Source organism: Leuciscus leuciscus (genome assembly GCF_965113295.1).
Source record: "Leuciscus leuciscus genome assembly, chromosome: 16".
NCBI lineage: Eukaryota > Metazoa > Chordata > Actinopteri > Cypriniformes > Leuciscidae > Leuciscus > Leuciscus leuciscus.
In genome coordinates, this window is record NC_138740.1 from 13,601,269 (window position 1) to 13,621,556 (window position 20,288).

Consider the following 20,288-nt stretch of genomic DNA (forward strand, 5'->3'; position numbering starts at 1 on the left):
CCAAAGCGTATGCAAAAAAAAAGGCCTTGTTTATAATTGCAACCAGCCAACCAATCAGAGCACATTGCACTTTTCAGAAGGAGGGGCTTCAGTGAGACGAAGAGAGGTGCTAAAATAATGTAAAATATGTGAAAAATAATGTGTTTTTTTAACACTCAAGCATGAAAACCTATTGTAGTAGACCTCAAAAAGAGACTTTTAAAATTCCCCTTTAAGATATTTTTCCCTCAGGGCTGTTTTAGGAAGACATTGACATAAAGCTTTGGATTGGGCTGTTTTTGTATGTAAAAGGGCGTTGAGATGCTGGGCTTGATTCCTGTTGACTGCTTCCCTCTAGCTCTCTTGCCCAAAGGAATGTGGACTAACCTGTTACTCTGGTCCGCACATGACTTACTGATGACTTGCTTTACATGCCCTCTTCTGCTAAACAGAACCATCCACCCACCCCCTCACCTCCGTATTCTTGGCTCTACTGGAGCTTGACATTCCAGGAAATCGCAAGCAAAACATTCAACAGAGGCGTATATGAGTATTTCGCCGTTAGTGCGGTCTACAAGAACTCATGCCATAACATTCATTTGGGAACACAACATATGCCATCCGTCTTCCAAAACTTGTAATGAGAAATATTAATAACCTGTGGTTTTCCACCAAAATATAGGCTTGATGGTTTAACATTTGAAAATAAAGAAATTAAGACAGCCATAAATATTATAATTCTTCTTATATTTTCATAAGTACTCGATTCTTTTAATTTTATAGTGGAATATTACAATATTAATATTTATTATTTTGTGTAATGTTTTTATTTAGTAGTAGTAATAATAATATTATTATTAATAATAAGAATAATAATTTTATTCTACAGTTCTATTATTATTATTATTTTATAGTCACTTTGATATATAATCACAAATTTTTTGGCAAAAATTTGCAACCTTTCAAACAAGCTCAGAAAACCTTTGACAAATAGCATTTTAAATCACAATAAAAAAAAAAAATTATCAGAAAAATTGTAATTAGACTTTTCCACAAATCTTGCTGGACTTCAGAGATTCCGAGTGTGATGATTCAACTAAGTCATTAAAAATAATTTGGATGATTTAAAATAATTTCTTATTGAATGTTTTTTCTTTGTCTTTCACCAGAATTGATCACAAAGTGTCCAGTGCCTCGCATGGCTACAAACTGCATGAAGCCCAGGCCATCCTGAAGGAGGTGAAGACCATTAAAGATGCCATCAGCTCTGGGGAGAAGGAGAAACAGGAGCTCATGCGGGTAAAAATCTCTTTGAGTTCTCAGTACATTCCCTGATCAATGACACCCTGAAAGAAGCGTTTAAATGTCGCTCAGTTCACGAAAGGACAAATTGTTACACCTTGAGAGTATTCTGGGAACACATTCCTACATTCTTTCATCATTAGGACATTGCGGAGAACTTTTTTGTCTCAGTTCCAGGTGTACATATACAAATAGTCAAGCCAACGATAATTCATAATGGCTAAGTACACACTAGAGAAGTAGGCGAACCAATCTATTCAAATAAAAACTGCAGTGAAGTGCTCTACTCGCTGCAAAATGATTGCCTATCTTATTGTCATAATAAGCTAATGTGTTTGAGCAGATAGGAGTGGCTTAGTGTGGTGGGGCTTTGCACTGAAGACGACAATCACAAACAAATTATTTTACAGCCATTATTTGTCTCGTACTCCCACAAAAAATTTATGTAAATATTTGACAAAATACAGTTGTACAGTTGGACACTTTTTCACGCTTTTCAGAAAATAATTACTTTCAATGGCAAAAGTGATCTTAAATACTTTTACATTGTTACCAAAAACAACTTTTATGAACTTTGAACTTGAATATTTGAAGTATGAATGGTTCATCAAATATTCCTGGATAAAAAAGTATCACGGATCATGTGACATTGAAATTTGGAGTAATAAATACAATAAAAAAGAAAATCCCAAAATTAAGTTTTACAAAAATTTACGTCAGATCATCAAAACAAAACATGTATATAATATGTCAAGAATTTAGATATATGTGAATGTATAATTGTGTAATTCATAATTTATTGACCACTTTTAAAGGCTTTTTTTGCCTTCACTAGTTCAATTTATTGGTCCTGTGATTGGAATTTTTTTACTTTTTAAAAGAAAATTACAATGTAGTCTATGAGTTCCTAAAAACTATTCATAATAATTAGCTAAATGTTATTTAAATAGAGTATAGAAGGTCAGCTTGTCTATGCAAAAAAAAAAAAAAAACACATTAAAAGAGGATAGAACGCAACTCAACCCAAAATACACGTAACGTTATGGGGTTCAGAGAAAAAATGAGTGAGTGGATTATTTGGTTATAATGTTAATTCATGTAATGTGATATTGGTGAATGTTAGGGCCTGTTTGTTTTCACGCTGAGTGTTTGCACTAGCATTGCGGAGTGTGAAGTTTCCTTGTTTGCATAATGTTTTGTGAACCTACTGCTTTTGAATGTAGGCCTAAAGAAAATATTTGGTTATGTATTTGGTTTGCACTCACTTACCGTAATGTACAAATCTTGTTTAACTGGAGGCTTAAATTTCATCGAGTTTCCCCCGTGTTGTTTATACATTTGGACTTGTTAATTGTTACAACACAAATTTAAAGAAGCCAGTGAAGACAATGGCCCTCATTTATCAAAAGTGCGTACACCAAATTCCCAGCGTACACCTGGCGTACACCCAAAACCACGGTGACTTTGAGATTTATCAATATGAACGTTGGCGTACGGCACGCTCAAATCCTACGCCAGCTCAGGAGGTGGTGTACGCACGTTTTGAGTGCGGGAATGCGCAGAAAAACAATTCCTAACACCACAAAACGCACTGACAAACTAAAAGATATGATATATTATGACCCACTGTAAAAAAAAAAAAAAAAACAACATAGTAGGCTAATTATAAACTTCAGTGTTTATTTTTGTGCAACATGGACTTCAATGTTTAAGTTGTGTGACTTTACCAAAGCATTTGATTTGTAGGCATATGTATTCCTTCAGTTGCGAGCCTGTGCGCTTTACCTGACGTTTCAAGCCTTGTTAAATACTTTCGCCTGGCTCCGCAGCGCGAGTCTCCACAGACTGCGCGCGCACCTCCCCAAACGGACGAGGCGTTTATACTCGACGCGCTCGCCGTTGTACTATTCTTTGAAACGATGGTTAGGCCAGGGTTAGGCCCGGCAGGTGTGCACGGACTGGCTTCAGTAATGAAAGGCTTTCAATGACCAACAAAATTATTCAGACTGACAAAATAATAAAAATGACATTCTTCTTTTAAATAATAATAGCCTAATAATACAAATAATAATAATAACGACATTCTTCTTCTAAATAACAATAAGTGTCATTAATAATAAAAATCTAGAAATCAATTTTGTTTCTTTCCACTTCCCTGGTTTCGCTTTCTCTTTCTCAAAGAAGTTTCTCTTCTTTGCCGTCTTCCGTGTGTCCATGGCGTAAAATGAGGGCGTGGGGGAAGCGGAGACTTGAATATATAGGGGCGTGTTATTCTAATGACGATCGTTTTCAGCCGCGGCATTTATCAAGGGCAGGTATTGCGTACACCTGGATTTCAAAGGTACGCACAGCTTCATAAATCAGGCGATGAGAGGAGTGTAAGCATAATCTTACGCCAACATATACGCCCGTTTCTACGCAAGAATGATAAATGAGGGCCAATGTGTTTTGCCTCCCATTGGCAGTGCAATCAAAATTTAAATCCCCCCCTTTTAAAAACGTATTATAGACTTCCTATTTTGTACGTCACCCTTTGGTCCATAGACCCTAATTTTATCTTTTTTACAGCATAGATGTTGACATTTCTTCTACACATCTTTTTAACTGTAAAATTCACACTAAAGTTTGGCGCTGGATTTAAAAAATGTTTTTACATGAAGTCTCACCAAGGCTGCATAAATATGAAACATTAATACAATTTAAATGAACTGTTTTATATTTTTATATATTGTACATCATTTTAAAGCCTGTTCAGTAGATAATAAATAGTTTATTATAAAAAATATACATTTTAAGTAAATACAATTTATTTCAGTGTACATTTCATTTGCTATTATAAAACTGTATTTATTTGTATACAATGGGGCCCAAAAGTCTGAGACCACTACTAAAAATGTTTCTATTTAGCATTTTCTGATTTATATATATAAATAACATTAAAAACATCTTAATTATTCAATTTATTTGATCAAGATACAGTAAAAACAGTAATATTGTGAGATAGAATTATAATTTCAAATAACTGTTTTCTAAAATAATATATTTTAAAATGTAATTTATTCCTGGGATTTCAAAGCTGAATTTTCAGCATCATTACTCTAGTCTTCAGTGTCACATGATCCTTCAGAAATCATTCTATTACGCTGATTTTCTGCTCAAGAAACATTTCTTTTCATGCTAAATATTGAAAACAGTTGTTCTTTTTTATATTTTTGTGGAAAGCGTGATAGTTTTTTTTCTGGATTCTTTAATAATTAGAAAGTTTAAAAGAACAGCATTTATTTGAAATAGAGTTATTGGGAACAATGAAGATATTAATTTCTTAAAAATGATACTATCTCACCCCAAACTTTTAAATAGTACAGTGCGTTTGGCAGATGGAGTCTTCCCAAATGTCACAGTAGAATATGAAGGGTTTAAACAGCATTTCCCAAGGTGACCCCTTTTTCCATGAGTATTATTCCCTCTTGTTTTGTCATTTTTTATTTATATATTTCCAGCTATTCCTCACACTGTTCAACAAGCATATGGAGAGGCGGGCAATGCTAAATAATGCATACCCCCCACTGCAGCTGGCAGACCTCTTCCGTCATGCGTGTGTGTTCCCCCGTAACATGCTCACTCATAGCTTTGTGTTTCTTTCTTGCAAATAAACTCTCCTCCCTGTAGACTCACTGCCTCTCTTTACTCGTCACTTAACAATCACACAGGTAACTTCAGTTCTGCTTAAGCCCCTGTCTGCAGTTGTCATCTCAGAAATGTAAATCTAAATCTAAATGTTCTGTCTGCAATGAATATCTGTGAGAGAACGGTAAATAGAGGTCAAAGATTTTCTGATCTCACAATGTTGCTCAAAGGGACAAAATCACACGCTGACATCTGGTTACTGTGTTTTTCTTTTAGAAACTGGCTGTGCTGAAGGATGATTTCCAGTTAGATTATGGCTCTCAGTCTGACCTGTGGGCCAGCAATCCGTCCCTGGCCAACTCAAACCTCTCTCTGCCCCGTGTCTACTCGGACGCAGAGTCTCAAACAGACATCCCTGCTGAGGTGAGAGACGGCCTTCAGTGCTGGGTTTTACATGCTTGTGAATGATGTATCACTTTAGTGTCTTAGTGGTTTCACAATGTGTAAGTCTTTTGTAGAATAACATTTTTTTTTTAATTGTGATTCTTTTTGAATTAGTTTGTATCAAGCTCAAATAAACTGGCTGAGAAGGTACGACTGAGCCTGAAATATGAGGAGGCGAAAAGAAGGTAACTGTTTTTCTTCAATTTTTTTTTCTAAATTATTAGTTTGTAGAAAGTGGTCAATTAAGTTTTTTTAATCAGTAATGCCAATATTTAAATTACTATGCATGTATGTGTGTGTTTGTGTATATGTATGTATGTATGTATGTATGTATGTATGTGTATACTGTCGTTCAAAAGTTTTGGATTGGTCCGATTTTTTAAATGCTTTTAAAAGAAGTCTCTTATTCTCACCAAGGCTGTATTTGATTAAAAATACAAAAATTACAAAAAGCGAATTTTTTTTTCTTCAATCTGATACTAAAGACTGGAGTAATGATGGTGAAAATTCAGCTTTGCATCACAGGAATAAATTACATTTTAAAATATATTCAAATAGAAAACAGTTATTTTAAATTGTAATAATATTTCACAATATAACTGTTTTTACTGTATTTTGATCAAATAAATGCAGCCTTGATGAGAAGACGAGACTTGTTTTAAAAACTTTGAAAAAGACCCCAAACTTTTGAACGGCAGTGTATATATGTATATATATTTACCCAAATGTTTGATACCACTCTGAAAATCTGTGATCCAAAATGTAATTTAAATCTGGAAATAAACTATATGTTTAAGAAAATTGTAAAACAAAGAAATAATGACATAAAAAAAGAGAAAATATATGAAAAATTTCATTTCTGAGACACGTCAATTTAACCAAAGGGCATTCCAAATACAGATTTTTTTTTTTTTTTTTTATACACACAAATGTATATACAGTATTTAGATATGTTTTTGTTTTTTTTCATTTGAGAGTGTGTGTGTTTTTTTTATATATATTTTTTTATATTTTTTAAAATAAATATTAGTAGTGGTTTCAGACTTTTGTCCCCACTGTATAGCAAATGAAATGCACATTTGAAACAAAATTTCGTCTACTAATTAGGCTGTAAATGGATTTTGAAATCAACCTGTCACTGTATTGATCTCTCTCAATAGTTGCATGTTTAACTTTCTTTACATTGCCTTATTCACTTTGCTGCTCAGGATTGCAAATATTGAGGTCCAGATCGCTAAGCTGGATAGCGAGGCATGGCCGGGCCTGCTGGACCCGGAGAGAGATCGCTTAATCCTCATCAACGAGAAGGAAGAGCTGCTAAAGGAACTGCAGTATGTAACGCCGCGCAAGCGTGCGCCCAGCGAGGCAGAGAAGATCGAATCTGAAAAGAAACGACTCGAGAAGGACCTGCAAGCTGCACGGGACAACCAGAGCAAAGCACTGACCGAGAGGTGAGATGGTTAACTGGGCCAGTAGAGCTCCGTGTATTTGGTTCCAGTGGTGTATTTCTTTGGTTACACAACCAAAGAATGGGAACGTGTTAAGTTCATGCAGGAATGAAGGCCTTCCTACTATTTGAGTCCTGGAATTTGATTCTCTATTTTCTATTGAAAAAAATCTATAATTTTTTGTCTTTATGCCCCATTTTTTCGGTTATAAATAAATAAATAAAATCCTTATCCAGCCATTGCAAATGATTGTAACTGTTATGGAAAATTCCTTGAAAAATCATGGAAGTGATTGGTCAGAAAGTGTGGGAATGAGGATCGCCCTTTGCAGAATTCGAAACTAAAATATTTTTGTCCTGATCTTTAGTTCTTTAATCACTAGGCTACACAATCCACTTAATATACTGCAGGAATGCACATCTGACCCATTGTTTTTCCCTTTCCCTGACAGCATGTTAGAGCAGTTCACCTCAAAAATCTATTCTAGCGTGAATGATAAAGGCGTCATTATTGTGGAAACACAAAACCAACTCTGAAAGCCTCTTTTAGACTTAAAAATGTTGACTGAAGGCTTGATGTACAGAGGCCGCACTCGCAAAGATATTTGGAGTTAAGCAAAACGAGCAGCACAGCAGTCACTTTGTCCATTTAATTCGCTGCATGTCCCATTCATTATAATGGCGCAATTTGGTTTTGTAAATCAAGGCCTAAAATGGCAGAAATTGAAAATGCCAATTGACCGTTCGCAAAGACCCGCCCCCTTTAGTTACTGTTGCTATGTCCGACAAGCCGCGCTGCTCTCACGCCACACCATGTTCTCACGCAGTGAAAAATATTTTTTAAAGAAATGTGAACAATAAATACCGTTTTGTGGCTCTTTAATGCTCTTTAATGTGTCGTGACAGATCGCTGTGGCGCCCTTCTCGTGAACCGACCATCTCTTCCTTCTAGTTAATTTATAGCATCAAATAAACATGAATGAGCATAAGAAGGAATGTTGTTTTAACCGCGGAAAGACGTCAGTACACTCCGTTTTTCAAGTTCAAATCCTCCAACGTTTATCTACTAACTCTCCTGACTGATTTGTCGAACGCGGATGGCGGATTATGATTGGTCAGATCGCCTGTCAATCAAACTCCTGCGAAGGGTCAATTGCAAATGGTTCATAAAAGTCTATTAGTTTACTGCTTGTGGTTTGTAGCAAGTCTTGCACTCTTAGGCCCTGTTTACGCCTGGTACTAAGACGTTTAAGAAGTCAAAACAGTACAGACAGAAAGCTGTAATAATTTTACGTCATCTTAGCTGAGCATTCGAATGCACAAATACTTTCATAATAACATAAGCCAACTGGAATGAAGAAAGTGATTAATGTTCAAAATGATAAGCAAGCGCTGCTTTGTTTATGGTTTGTATATCTGCAGACCTAGTTTCGGTTTCCCTTTTTGAATGATGGAAATAGAATATTGACACCTGCTGATAGACAGATATTTACTTTGACGCAGGAGTAGAACGCACATGCTAGTTGACTTTAGCACTTTTGGTGTGTTCAAGCACAGTTTTTTGGCCTTTATACGAAAACACAGCCAGCTTTCGTCGCCACTAGTTCTTTGACGTTGGCTTGGTGTGTCCCGGGCTTAAGACCTTGTTTACACAGACCCCGTTTACAGTAACGTCCACTAGTGATCCGATCGACCAAAATGCATCTTAATACCAGGTGTAAACAGGGCCTTAGAAGAACCACCTGCGTTTTCAGATCAGGTTGATTTGGCGAGAACCAATTTTTTGCTTGATTCACTCACTATCTTTCATTCTCTCTTTCTGTTGGTCTTATTCTCACTCGTTCTCTCAGTTATTTGAACAGGGTCCTTGTTCTCTACTCTAGATACTGTATCCTCGTTTAGCTTGGCGTCTGCACTCTTCCTGTAACCTGAGCTGCACAAACGCTGGATCTAGGTTGAACACAATAGATGCCTTCTTCATGCGCTGCTGTTGAATAACAGACCAACATCATTTTATCAAAAGAACCACAGAAAGACTATACATATACATTAAGAAAATGAATGGGATTGATTTAAAATGTTCTTAAATTTCTTCTTAAATTTAATTAAATTTTATATATATACACACACACTATAGTACTGAGTCACCAAGTTCTCTGTGTTGCTTTGCTCAGGTTGAGGCTGCACTATAGGAGAAACAAATTAGTGAAGGAGCTGGAGGAGACAGTGAGGTTGGCATCTTCCCTGCACACCCAGCTGAAAAGGTATCGTCCAACCCTCACATTTACATAAAATGGACAATGCAAATAACACTCATAATATGGACATCATATAATATTTACTTTTTCTCCCTGTTGTCTAATTGGGATTCACCAATGTTAATCAATTCTGGCCGATACTGATAAACTGATAATTATAGTCACATTACTGTTACTGCCAATAACCCATAAATGTCGGTTATTAACATTAAATTGAAAAAGTATTAAAAGTCTATACTATATACTAAAAATCAATCATTTGATACGCTACAAGTGAAATTATAATTCTATATATAATATTTATAATATTATAATGTACTATATGAAAAATCTATTTATTTATTTTAAGATATGTCAAACATTTAACAGTGTTATGACATTATTAGTTCTTTTAAATGATAACTATAGGAGTTCAGTTCAACCAAAAATGAAATAAATGTACTTACTTTCATGTCTTCCAAAACCCAGAGACGTTTGTTCATCTTTGGAACACGAAGATTGTTTCATATTCTCATCAAATACTTATTTATATTATTATTATTATTATTTACAATCAAGTCATTTTTGTCTATCCATCAGAAGTCCATTTTTCAAGCTTCAAAAAGTTCTAAAACACATTGTAAAAATAATCCATAAATATCAAGTTGCTTTATATGATGAAGCAGGCTTTTAATTTAGGCTATTTTAATCTCCGCACATACATGGATCACATCAAATATGATAAACAAGCTCAAACTTAGGAATTAAAATCAATAAGTTATCGCACATCAAGCATGCAAGGTTGATGATGACAGAATTAAAATTTTTGGTTGAAATATATTTTTTTAGTGAGCATTAACTATTCCACAAAAAAAATCTTAATGTAAAAATACAGTAAATTGACATTCAACGAATATGATATGATATATTGTGCATCCCTAGACCATTTATATATATGTAACTCATTTATTAGGCAGTTTTGGATATTAGCAGTAAGAGGAAGCTGCATATCATAATAACTTTTCGTCACTGTATATGATGTAATGACTTTGCAATACTATTTATGATGTAATGACTTTGCAATAAGAATGCTCAGAATATCAGAAGAATCAGACTTTTGAAGTTATAAAACTATGCAACCAAGCGCTCTTGTTAACTTTAACAATAGCTTTGCTCTTACTTTTTATCATGACTAATGCCTAATTCATCCTCGGCGTCTAGTTGAGGCACATCAAAGGCATGTTGCATGAAGGAACAGTCTCTTGTGTGTTTCACTAGTGAGCCTGCTACGCCTTAATTAGCATGTTTGCTTTAAAGCAGAATGCATTTGATGTCAAGATTAATTTTCCTTCTCTCCTTCTGTCTCTTTCCTTCGTCGCAAAACTCCAGTCTGTCTGCCAGCACTCTGTCATGTTCCTCGGGCAGCAGCCGTGGATCGCTGACTTCCAGCCGAGGATCCCTGGCCACCTCCAGCATGGGCTCCACTTCCTCTCTCAGCTTCACCGACATCTACCTGGAGCAGCCCGAACTGGGCGACCCTGACTTCCAGAACAAACTGGACTCTATTTTGCAGGAGGGAAGTGCCTCTGGTTACAGGCCTTCCAGTTCAATCACCACAATCCATGAGAATGAGGTCTCATCCTCCTCCGGGCAGGTGGGCGGTGGGCCGGGGGTGGCCCAGAGAACACAAGTGCTGAGGCTTTCGGAGACCCCTCACTCCATGAGCTCCCTGTCCCCGCGTTCCTCGCTGTCTTCCCTCTCTCCTCCTTGCTCGCCCCTTGTTACTGATGCTTCCTTCCTGTCAGGAGAGGCCTTTTCTGGCCCGGCCTCACAGTTGGATTTAGATCTGCAAACCAGGCTGATGGAGCTCCGGCTTGAAGAGGACCAGCAGCAGGGGCAGCTGGCTTACCGTGACAACAAACAAGACAGCATTATGGCCACAGTAGAGTCTTCGAAAGGTACATTGCTCAAAATGTTTTATTGCTTATCAAAATCATGTGACGTGATCTAGCAAATCAAAGTCACGTGGTGCGAACATTCCTCATGACTGTGTGTCAAGGTGTATAAGTCTTAAAATATCAGATCATTTGACCTTTTTATGAAAAGGCAAGGTTCGTTCAGTTGTAAAATGTGAAGCGGAGCGATGCATTTTTGTAAGAAAAATATCCATATTTATAATTTTATCAACTGTAATCACTGGCTTCCGGTAGAGACCGTATGTGAGTCTAGTTCCGGTGGAAGAGTGACCTCTGACCCGACGCATGACGCAGGATGTAGGAGTAGCGTAAGCTTTGACGGCTCTCGCGGTTCAAACTCATAGGGCTGAGCAACAAACTCGTGCTCCTTAGACATTTCTTTTGAAAAATGTTCGTTTTAGACTTCTAATTCTTGGGCGGTGTTTTGTTTTGCTCGATCCTCTGCGCTTCCGCGTTCGTCAATATGACGTGTCGGGTCAGAGGTCACTCTTCGGCAGTTACTGAAAGCCAGCAATTATATTTCGTATAAAAATGCATCGCTTCGCTTCAGAAGGCTTTTATTAACCCCCTGGAGCCGTATGGATTACTTTTATGATGGATTGATGTAGGGATGCTCGATTATGGAAAAAATCATAATCACGATTATTTTGGTCAGTATTCAAATCACGATTATATAACATGATTATTTCACATGACTTTGGGAACGTGTTGCATTTATTAAAAAGACACCTTGCAACAATTCTTAAAAAAATCTAAATTTTTACATTTATTGTACTTTTTGAACTATTCAAATAAATAATATAACAGATAATACTTCAATAAGTATTTTAATAATTCCCGCAGGTCTACCACTTATAATGCGGAAAAGTCCCCTGCAAACATTGATTCACTTTAGCAAGTAGATTGCAAATCAATCATTTTAAAACTTTCTCCAAGACGCAATTTCACAAACCGCGTGAGTGTTCAGCGGTGCTGCGTCTTCTCTCTCTCTGTCTCTCAAAATGGGTCGGACAAGGCAAGCGTCGAAACTACACTCTCGCGTTTAGGAGTCGGGACATGACGGAATTGTCACTTGCACAATCGGACCAGCATTGCATCGTAACTAAAGTTGATCATTTTCACTTCTTTTTAAGTCTTATCAGTTTAAACATTCAAGCTGAGAGAGTTTATGGCTTCGGGAGGGGCGGATGTGCGATTATTAGTGCAATTAATAATGTGTGTCATTCAGAACACAATATGACAACAGAACATGGTAAAATAATCGTTTTTACTCGATTGTACTATTTTGGTGATCGTTAGGAGTATTGACGAAATTCAATTAATTGCACAGCCCTAGATTGATGTGCTTTTTTGGCCTTCAAAATTGGAGTTATTATTCACTCCCATTGTAAAACTTGGAAAAGCCAGGATATTTTTTAATTTAACTCCAATTGTGTTTGGCTGAAATAAGAAAGTCATATAAACATATGGCTTGAGGATGAGTAAATGATGAGATATGAACTCATCCTTTAATAGGCACTATTAATAAAAATTCGTCCAGAGTGACGCAGTGTCACATTTCTAAAACTTCTCTGTGTTACGGACATCGCCATATTTGACACCGTCATTGGTTACCGGAGTTCGAATACGGTTGTTATTTCAGCTGTTCGTTCATACAAATATGTATTCAAGCTGCTATTTTAAACTGCTGAATGAACAAAACATTTTAAGGCTCACACCTGTAAACAAATACAGACAACAGCTAATTTATCAAATAATCGTTAGATCTATCTGCTAATCTGGAAAAAGATTATTAATTAATTGATTATTAATGTTTGAATATAACATTGAAAGATTAATGGTTCTGGTTATTATTTATTGGTAAGCTAACTAAAGGATCAATTGACAAATCAGAAATAATCGATAGATTACTTGTTAAAAGTCATTCATTGTTAGATGAATCGACTAATTAGGGGGGAGATTGCAAGGTTAATCCATATTAAAATAATGGTTAGTTGCAAATTTATACTTTTCTTGAAAATGGTATAATTTTTTTCCCGAAACCAACACGAAAACAAAGAATACATGTCTAAAAAGAACTGCAAGATTTTCCTTTTCCTTCATCATGGACACACTTCATTTGTCACTGGCAACCCAGAATCTAAAGAAACCAGAGAAACCCTCTGAACGTCTAGTACGTTAGGGTAGATTTTCAGCTCACTCCCAACTCGCCCAGCAGGTGAACTCACTCGAGCTCAGGAACCTAAAACCTTTCCAGAGTGACACATTCTCACATTTCTACTCGCCCTTTTTCTGTGCTTGAAGATTCTGTTACGCAAACGAGGGTGTCCGCGCCTGGATCGAAGAAGGAGGGAGTAACATCGGCAGTGTCTGACGAATCGGTTGCAGGCGACAGTGGGGTGTACGAGCCCTCAGAGAAAAGGTAGGCTACTAGAGATTTATTATCAGTGATGTTTTTTCACAGACCCTGATTTGGATAGTAAAACGGTGCCATTCATTCCCCCAGGCCTGGGCTTCCTGTCGAGCAGCTGCTGGGTTATGATGACGTGAGCTCGGCGAGCAGCGCTCAGATCCAACTCGGCCTGAAGTATGAAGCGAAAGAGAAGAGGTTCACAGTGTTCGTAATGCAGCTGTCCAACTATAGCGCTCTCTCCCTGCCAGCCAGCCAGAACATGTAAGGATTGCGCTCTCTCAGCCAGCTTCATTTAAAGTTGATGGAGAGACATTAATTTTAATCAGCAGGATGTAATTTTGATGAAGCACCTCTGCAAGGGAAATGTGCAGGGTTTTACAAATGGAATTAACCCGTCCAATAGTTGTAAAATGGTAATATGAAGTGGAGGAATCGATTCACAGATAAAATATATTATAATTTAAAAATAAAAATAATGAAACATGATGGTGCTTGAAAGTCAGAACAGGCATTTTTTATTATGGCTTTTATGCATATTTACACAAAATGTAGCAGCAGGCCACCATAACACCCCTGCATTTTTACTTTTGAAATTGAGATGCATTGAGAATCATTTTGGAACGCGACTTCTTGAATTGACATTTTATTTAATCATTTGATGCCTCAACACAAAATAGATTTTTTCACCTCCATTTTTTTATTGAAACCCACCAGTTGAGATCCACTGATCTATGATTGGCCAATTCTTGTTTGATTTTGGCATGTACTGTACATGCCCATCTCTGACGTTAAAGACCATGGGCCCTATCATACATGCGGTGCAATGTGGCACCAGGCGCAACACAAATGTTTTTTGCTAGTTTCAGCCCAACGCAGTTATCATTTTCACGTCCTTTGCCACGTTGTTTAAATAGCAAATGCATTTGCGACTATCTGTGCACCCATGGGCATGCTGGACTGAAAACGAGGTGTGTTCAGCCGCATTGTTGGCGCGTTGCTGCAACTGAAATAGACTGCGCCATTGAGAAACACAAACCTGGTCTAAAGTCAATGGCACAGTATTTATTTATTTATTTATTGTTATTTAAAGAACGCTTTAGTAATGTGAGCCTATAGGCGTGTCTACAACGCGTACACACACACACACACAGGGTGAAACTTTTCATTTCACACAAACATGCCAAAAATTACAAATAAAAGGATTACAGTGTAAAAGATTAATATTGTGTACATAAAGATATGGTGGAATCCGGCTTGTCCCGTAGATGGTCTGCTTGCGCTCTTTAACGTTGCGCACGAGCAGATCCGTTTGCTCTATAATGAGTCTTTCTGCTTGCAAATTCCAGCATGTAAATAGCGAATCCGCCATAGCTCGAGCGCAGCTAGCTTTTAAAGGGAATGGGGAATTACACTCTGATTGGTTTATTGCACGTTACGCCCAAAACACACCCATTGCTGATTAAGAGAAAAGGGACAACCCTTTTAGACCAACCTTTTTCCCGATGTCAAACTAGCAAAAGTGGACACTTGCGCCGTGCGCTTTAGACTATGCGCTTAGATCCTTAAAATAGGGCCCCATCTCTGATTAGATTTTAACTTCTGTTGGGTTTAATCTATTGCAGATATATTCGTGTGGTGGTGCTGCCGTGCTCCGAGCCCGTTCGCTGTTTGTTCCGCACCCATGGCGCTTTTCCGCAGGAACCCTTAGAGCTCAAGGAAGCGTTTAGCCTGCAGATGTCCTCCACTGCTCTCAGACAGAAGACGCTACGCATCGATGTCTGTACCACCAGCAAATCTGGCCGAGAAGACTGTCTAGTGAGTGTCTGATCTGAGATTGAGCAAACAGCATGAGGGCTGAACATCCATAAAATGTCTAAAGTGTATTTTTTTTTTTTTGTCTTGAAAGGCTGGTGCTCAGATCAGTTTGGCTGATGAAGAATATTCAGAGGAGTGGTGCACCAAGTGGTACAACCTCCTCAACTGCACGTACATGCCAGAAATGGATAGAAAGCACAAGGAAACAGAGGTCTCCGCTCAGCAGGAGCTGGTAAAACACACACACACACACACACACACACACAATGCTTAACTCATTTTACCTCACCACAGCTAAATGCTTTACTAACATTTCTTGGAAACGGTCTTGCCAAACTGCTAAGCTCATCAAGGAAAATGGAGTATTTATAAATATTATATCCATTTCTTGCGTCATTCAAATGAAGAAATGGATTCTTTCTTGTCTAAAAAGTCCTTTCTGCTTTCTAATACTGTTGATAATCAAATTACATAGAATTAGTTGCTTCACTTCTTATTAGCAGTTTTGAATTTGCAAACAGCCTGTTCTGTTATTATGGTTATTATATCTAGATTTTACTGGTACTTTCCACGAATAAGGAACAAAATAAGGCCTGAAGCTCTTTTATCTTGTGAGATGATTTTTGTTACTTTCTAGCAATAAACTTCAATAGATATCAACATTAAATAGATAATTAATAATGTGCAAATGTGAGATGGTGATATTATAATATTACTTTAATTTAATTCAATTGATAATTAAAAAATTGTAGTTTTGACACCATCGCCATTTTACAAGGATTTTTTTTATATATTTAAAAATATCTACCTTGCATTCTAGGTAAATTTTTATGTTATAAATAATAGTTTATCCATTTCTTCCAACAAAATCATGTGCATCTAAAACAGTAACAGGACACAAAATTGTACTCTATTCATAAAAAAGTGCCTTATTGCATTTTGCCAATAATTGGCCAAAGTATTACATTTAGAAAGTATTAGATACAATTAGCATGCATCTGTTACCAGCAGGTATAAGACAAATTTAAAGTAAAAAATTGCAGAAATGCCTAAATCAAGGATGTTTTTAAATATATAATAATAATCTTTATCCTTTTATTTATTTTTAGGCTTCAGCTCCCAGCACCTCAGAGACCGCCACTGCACACCTGGAGAACGTTCCTGTGGAGGACTGGTACGTTACCTGCCACTACTTGTGACGAAGCACCAATATAATAAGCTTTAATTCATTTCGGCACAGCTGTCAACTTAACAATGTGTCAGTGTGAGTCTGGGTTTCACATCATATCCAGGATCCCACCCAGGATCAACACAAGCAATAAACAAGCTGTTAGAATCTCATATTCCTTCTCTTTCTTTTCCAACCCTTATTTTCCTATTGACTGACCTCCTTTCTGCTGTCTCGTGGGAATTCATCGCAGTGGGAAGGCACACGATGACTCACTTTCCCTGGTGTTTGATCTGCTCCGCCAAAATTACATTAGTAACATAAACAGGATGAACAACTGATCCAAGGGCAGTGCATGAGCAATACTGAGCGGCATTCCTCTCTCATGCCATTTTCTGGACTCTTTCGGTACACATGTGTATCGAAATTAGCTCACCTTGCCTCCTTTGGATTGGCTGATGGGCAGTCTCATGATTATAACCAAAACTGCACTTTACAAAGCCTGTTTGTTTTAGACGATGATTCAACAACAACCACCTGTCATGGAAATTAAAAACAAGGAAAGGAATGTGGCATGGCAGCATTTTTCGAGAGCATTTTCCACCCTCACTCACTCGCTTCTGAAAGATTGCAGACTAGATGAGTAAAAGTGTTGCTCTTTTAGGATCATTACGGTTTAACTCAGTTACATTTCTTAAAACACAACAATAACTTTCTATTTAATTTGGAGCACTGTGACTTTCAGTACTGATGGTCTGATTAAAAAAGTGAAATTACAACAGTGGAAACTACCAAATATTTTTTTCCGCTAACTTAAAAAAAAAGATAAAGAAGCCAAATAATGAAAATGTAATTGCAGCTTATACGCGTGTTAGCAGATTTTAAAATAGACAGACTATGGCCACGTACATACTACAGCTAAATTCGTTTGTCGGTTCACCTTTTATTGCTTAATTCTGTTCTGAACACACAAACATTTTAGCAATTAGCTTTTTCTTAATGAATGAACTCCCGAAGAATTCATGTTTTAGCAAAATTCTACGCTGTGTGTACGGAACGGAACTGAACAACTAGTTGTTAATGACGTATTTAAATGCACATCAGAGGCATTACTCTCTTCTGTATGTCTTTACTCTTCTTGACTTGTGTTGACAGATATCAAGCTCAAACAAGCAGCCCAAAAACGCTTAATAATTGTTTTAAAGTCCCCCTGTAGTCAATAATTTTATCCTTTAAAACTCATCTTTGATCACCAAAATGACATATTTAAAAGTTTTTTCCGTGAAAGAAATGTATGTAATCCTTGAATGTAACTCTACAACCTTGCCTCATTTAGTATACGTGGTTCTATGAATATGCAAATAAGCCCCGTGCATAAAATATTTTCATGGATTTCGCATCGCATTCAAGTTTGTTCAACTTTAAATCCACCGTGTTGCCCTAATATAAAACTGCTAAGTTTGGAAGTGAGTAAGCATTGCTTCATGGGTCAAAATATTAATAACGGTCGGATAATGGACCTTCTTTGTCTGCAAAGTTTTGCTAATGTGACCGCATCTTAAGAAAACTACATTCATTTACAAAGAAGTAACTAAAAGTAACGCTGAAACTAAAGGAAAGCAAAACTAAAAGTAGTCATTTTCGGAAGATAAAATGAAATTACTTAAAGGTGAAGTATGTACGATTTTTTTATGTTACTTAAAAACATGTTTTATGTTTATGTAATACATCCTCTTAACCCAGTTTATTGTTCATTGACTGTTATTAGTATGACATTCATGGGTTTATCTCTCCAGAAAGTAAACATTGAGAAAAGATTGAGCGGTCTGCTCAGATCTGTCAATCTCTTTCCAGCTCAACCAATAGGGAGAGTTTGGGGCGTGGCTACGGTAGCAGGCGCAGCCAGAGAGTGTTTGTTTAGCCGGCGTGTGGGACCATGACTGACGCGTTACACAGGAAAATCATCCAGCTTTGGGTACTGGAGTGCAAGCCAAATTTCGAACCTTTAAAGATTAAACAACCAGGTCATGAACACATCAACGCATCAGCACATCAACGAATTGGGCATTGCGATGCAACGCACTACAATGGACGTTTCAATACGACATCATCATGTGCACGTTCAGAAAGACAATCGTTCCTGTTTGTATTTTTTTCATTTTGATGTGTCAAGTGTATGCAGTCTCAAATATTTGTGGCGCAACGTCCAAAATGCGGCCGGTGCAGATATACACCGGATGGGTTTATTATAAGCGAGATGCTCGCGTTCGCTCTAGATAGAGTGTTCGCCTACTCATGAAACATAGCAACACATCTAAAAGTATTCCTTTATGAAAGACATGCCTTCACAAGCTCCCCTAAGACCTGTGTTTTTGATGTTTGAGATAGGGCAGGCATGGCGCACAAAAGGGGCATTTGCAGAATATGCTGTATTTTTGTAATTCTTTGCTTGTAATTAAGCAAAATAAAAGCTATTTATGCACATTAAAACAACCTAAAACAAAACTAAAAGGAAAATTGTATGGATTAAATAAAAATGATAATGTCTGAGCCATAATAACACTGGTGTCAAATGGCATATTTGTGATCTTATAGGCCCACAGAGGCATTAGATGGTGACGTGTTTGTGGATGGAGAAGGTAGTGATGTTGAGGAGGGTGAGGAGTTCTACCCCGATGAATGCCAGTGGGAACAGGAGGAAGAGCCGGTTAAACTTGGACCAACAGCAGTCATAACGGAAAAGGTGACAGCCATGATTCATTTACACAGCAAAAACTTTCTCATTGCTTTTATATACGTTTTTGTTGTACCTTTCCAATGAAACTTGCTGACATCCTCTCTTTGCCTCACAAGGTGAATAAGGAGACAAGTGTGGACGGACTCCCTCATTCTGCTAATGTAGTTCGGCCCAAGGAGCGACGACACGATGTTCATCAGCAAAACCCTTTCATGCGAGGAAACACCATCATCCGGTCCAAGACATTTTCACCTGGACCTCAGAGCCAGTATATCTGCAGGGTGAGAACATAGATTTACACACAAATGTATTTAGATATTGAAATTATTATTAGAGCTCAATATTTAAAAATAATTTTAACCTATGCCTACATTCATCAAAATCACCAGATCAACCGCAGCGACAGTGACAGCTCCACGCTTTCTAAGAAATCTCCATTCGTCCGGAACGCTTCTGAGAGACGCAGTGTTCGAATGAAGAAGGTAACGTGAAAATATTACACATTTACATCCACTCGTTTGGGTAAAAATCGTATGATTCTTATGATTTAAAATCAGTTCAGAGACCCCATGGTCCTTTAATAGCTAAAAAAAAAATGCTTTACATTCAGGTTGATGCTTCATTTCTTCTGCTAATCCTATGAGAATTGTCCTAATGAAATAATAATCCTATTAAATCCAAAAATTCAAATTGATAAACACGCTTCAACCAACTCAAATGGGGCCCCAAACATATAAATCATGCAGTTAATCTCAACAGAACATCAGAAATAGAATTAAATTCCATTAAGGGATCCCATTGGATTTTTCTTAGGAAACTGCATGCATTTCACTAACCCTAAAGCTAAACACTTTCCTTAGAAAGAGGAGTTTAAGCTTATTAGCAGCAGTTTAATATTTAATACCGACATTTCTGTGCTGACCTGAGGTCAGTGTTAATGAAGTACAGTCTCAGAGTGAGGAAATGGGTTTGCTGAGCCCCTCCAGAGGGCCTTAAATACTCTAGAAAGGTCAGGTTTGCTCTCACTGTGCCTTAGGAGAACACATTACATTGAGTCTTTTAAAGCAGTGTCATAGTGAGAGTGTAACTTTGAATTTATTTGCCTAATGAGGACTGTACAGAGAGCTTCAATGATTTATAGTA

At 37.2% G+C, this 20,288-nt stretch overlaps 1 protein-coding gene across 1 annotated transcript in view; it reads left to right on the plus strand.

The window, feature by feature from the left end:
- wwc1 (WW and C2 domain containing 1) overlaps nt 1–20,288 on the plus strand; it is a 40,687-nt gene that overhangs the window by 13,558 nt on the left and 6,841 nt on the right. Inside the window, exons 6-19 of the mRNA XM_082141219.1 lie at nt 1,149–1,278; nt 5,185–5,331; nt 5,467–5,537; nt 6,561–6,803; nt 8,974–9,063; nt 10,426–10,994; nt 13,317–13,434; nt 13,519–13,686; nt 15,048–15,240; nt 15,332–15,472; nt 16,350–16,414; nt 19,004–19,151; nt 19,262–19,426; nt 19,535–19,627. Of these exons, the coding sequence (XP_081997345.1) occupies nt 1,149–1,278; nt 5,185–5,331; nt 5,467–5,537; nt 6,561–6,803; nt 8,974–9,063; nt 10,426–10,994; nt 13,317–13,434; nt 13,519–13,686; nt 15,048–15,240; nt 15,332–15,472; nt 16,350–16,414; nt 19,004–19,151; nt 19,262–19,426; nt 19,535–19,627 (2,341 nt within the window). The remainder of the gene's footprint in view (nt 1–1,148; nt 1,279–5,184; nt 5,332–5,466; nt 5,538–6,560; nt 6,804–8,973; nt 9,064–10,425; nt 10,995–13,316; nt 13,435–13,518; nt 13,687–15,047; nt 15,241–15,331; nt 15,473–16,349; nt 16,415–19,003; nt 19,152–19,261; nt 19,427–19,534; nt 19,628–20,288) is intronic.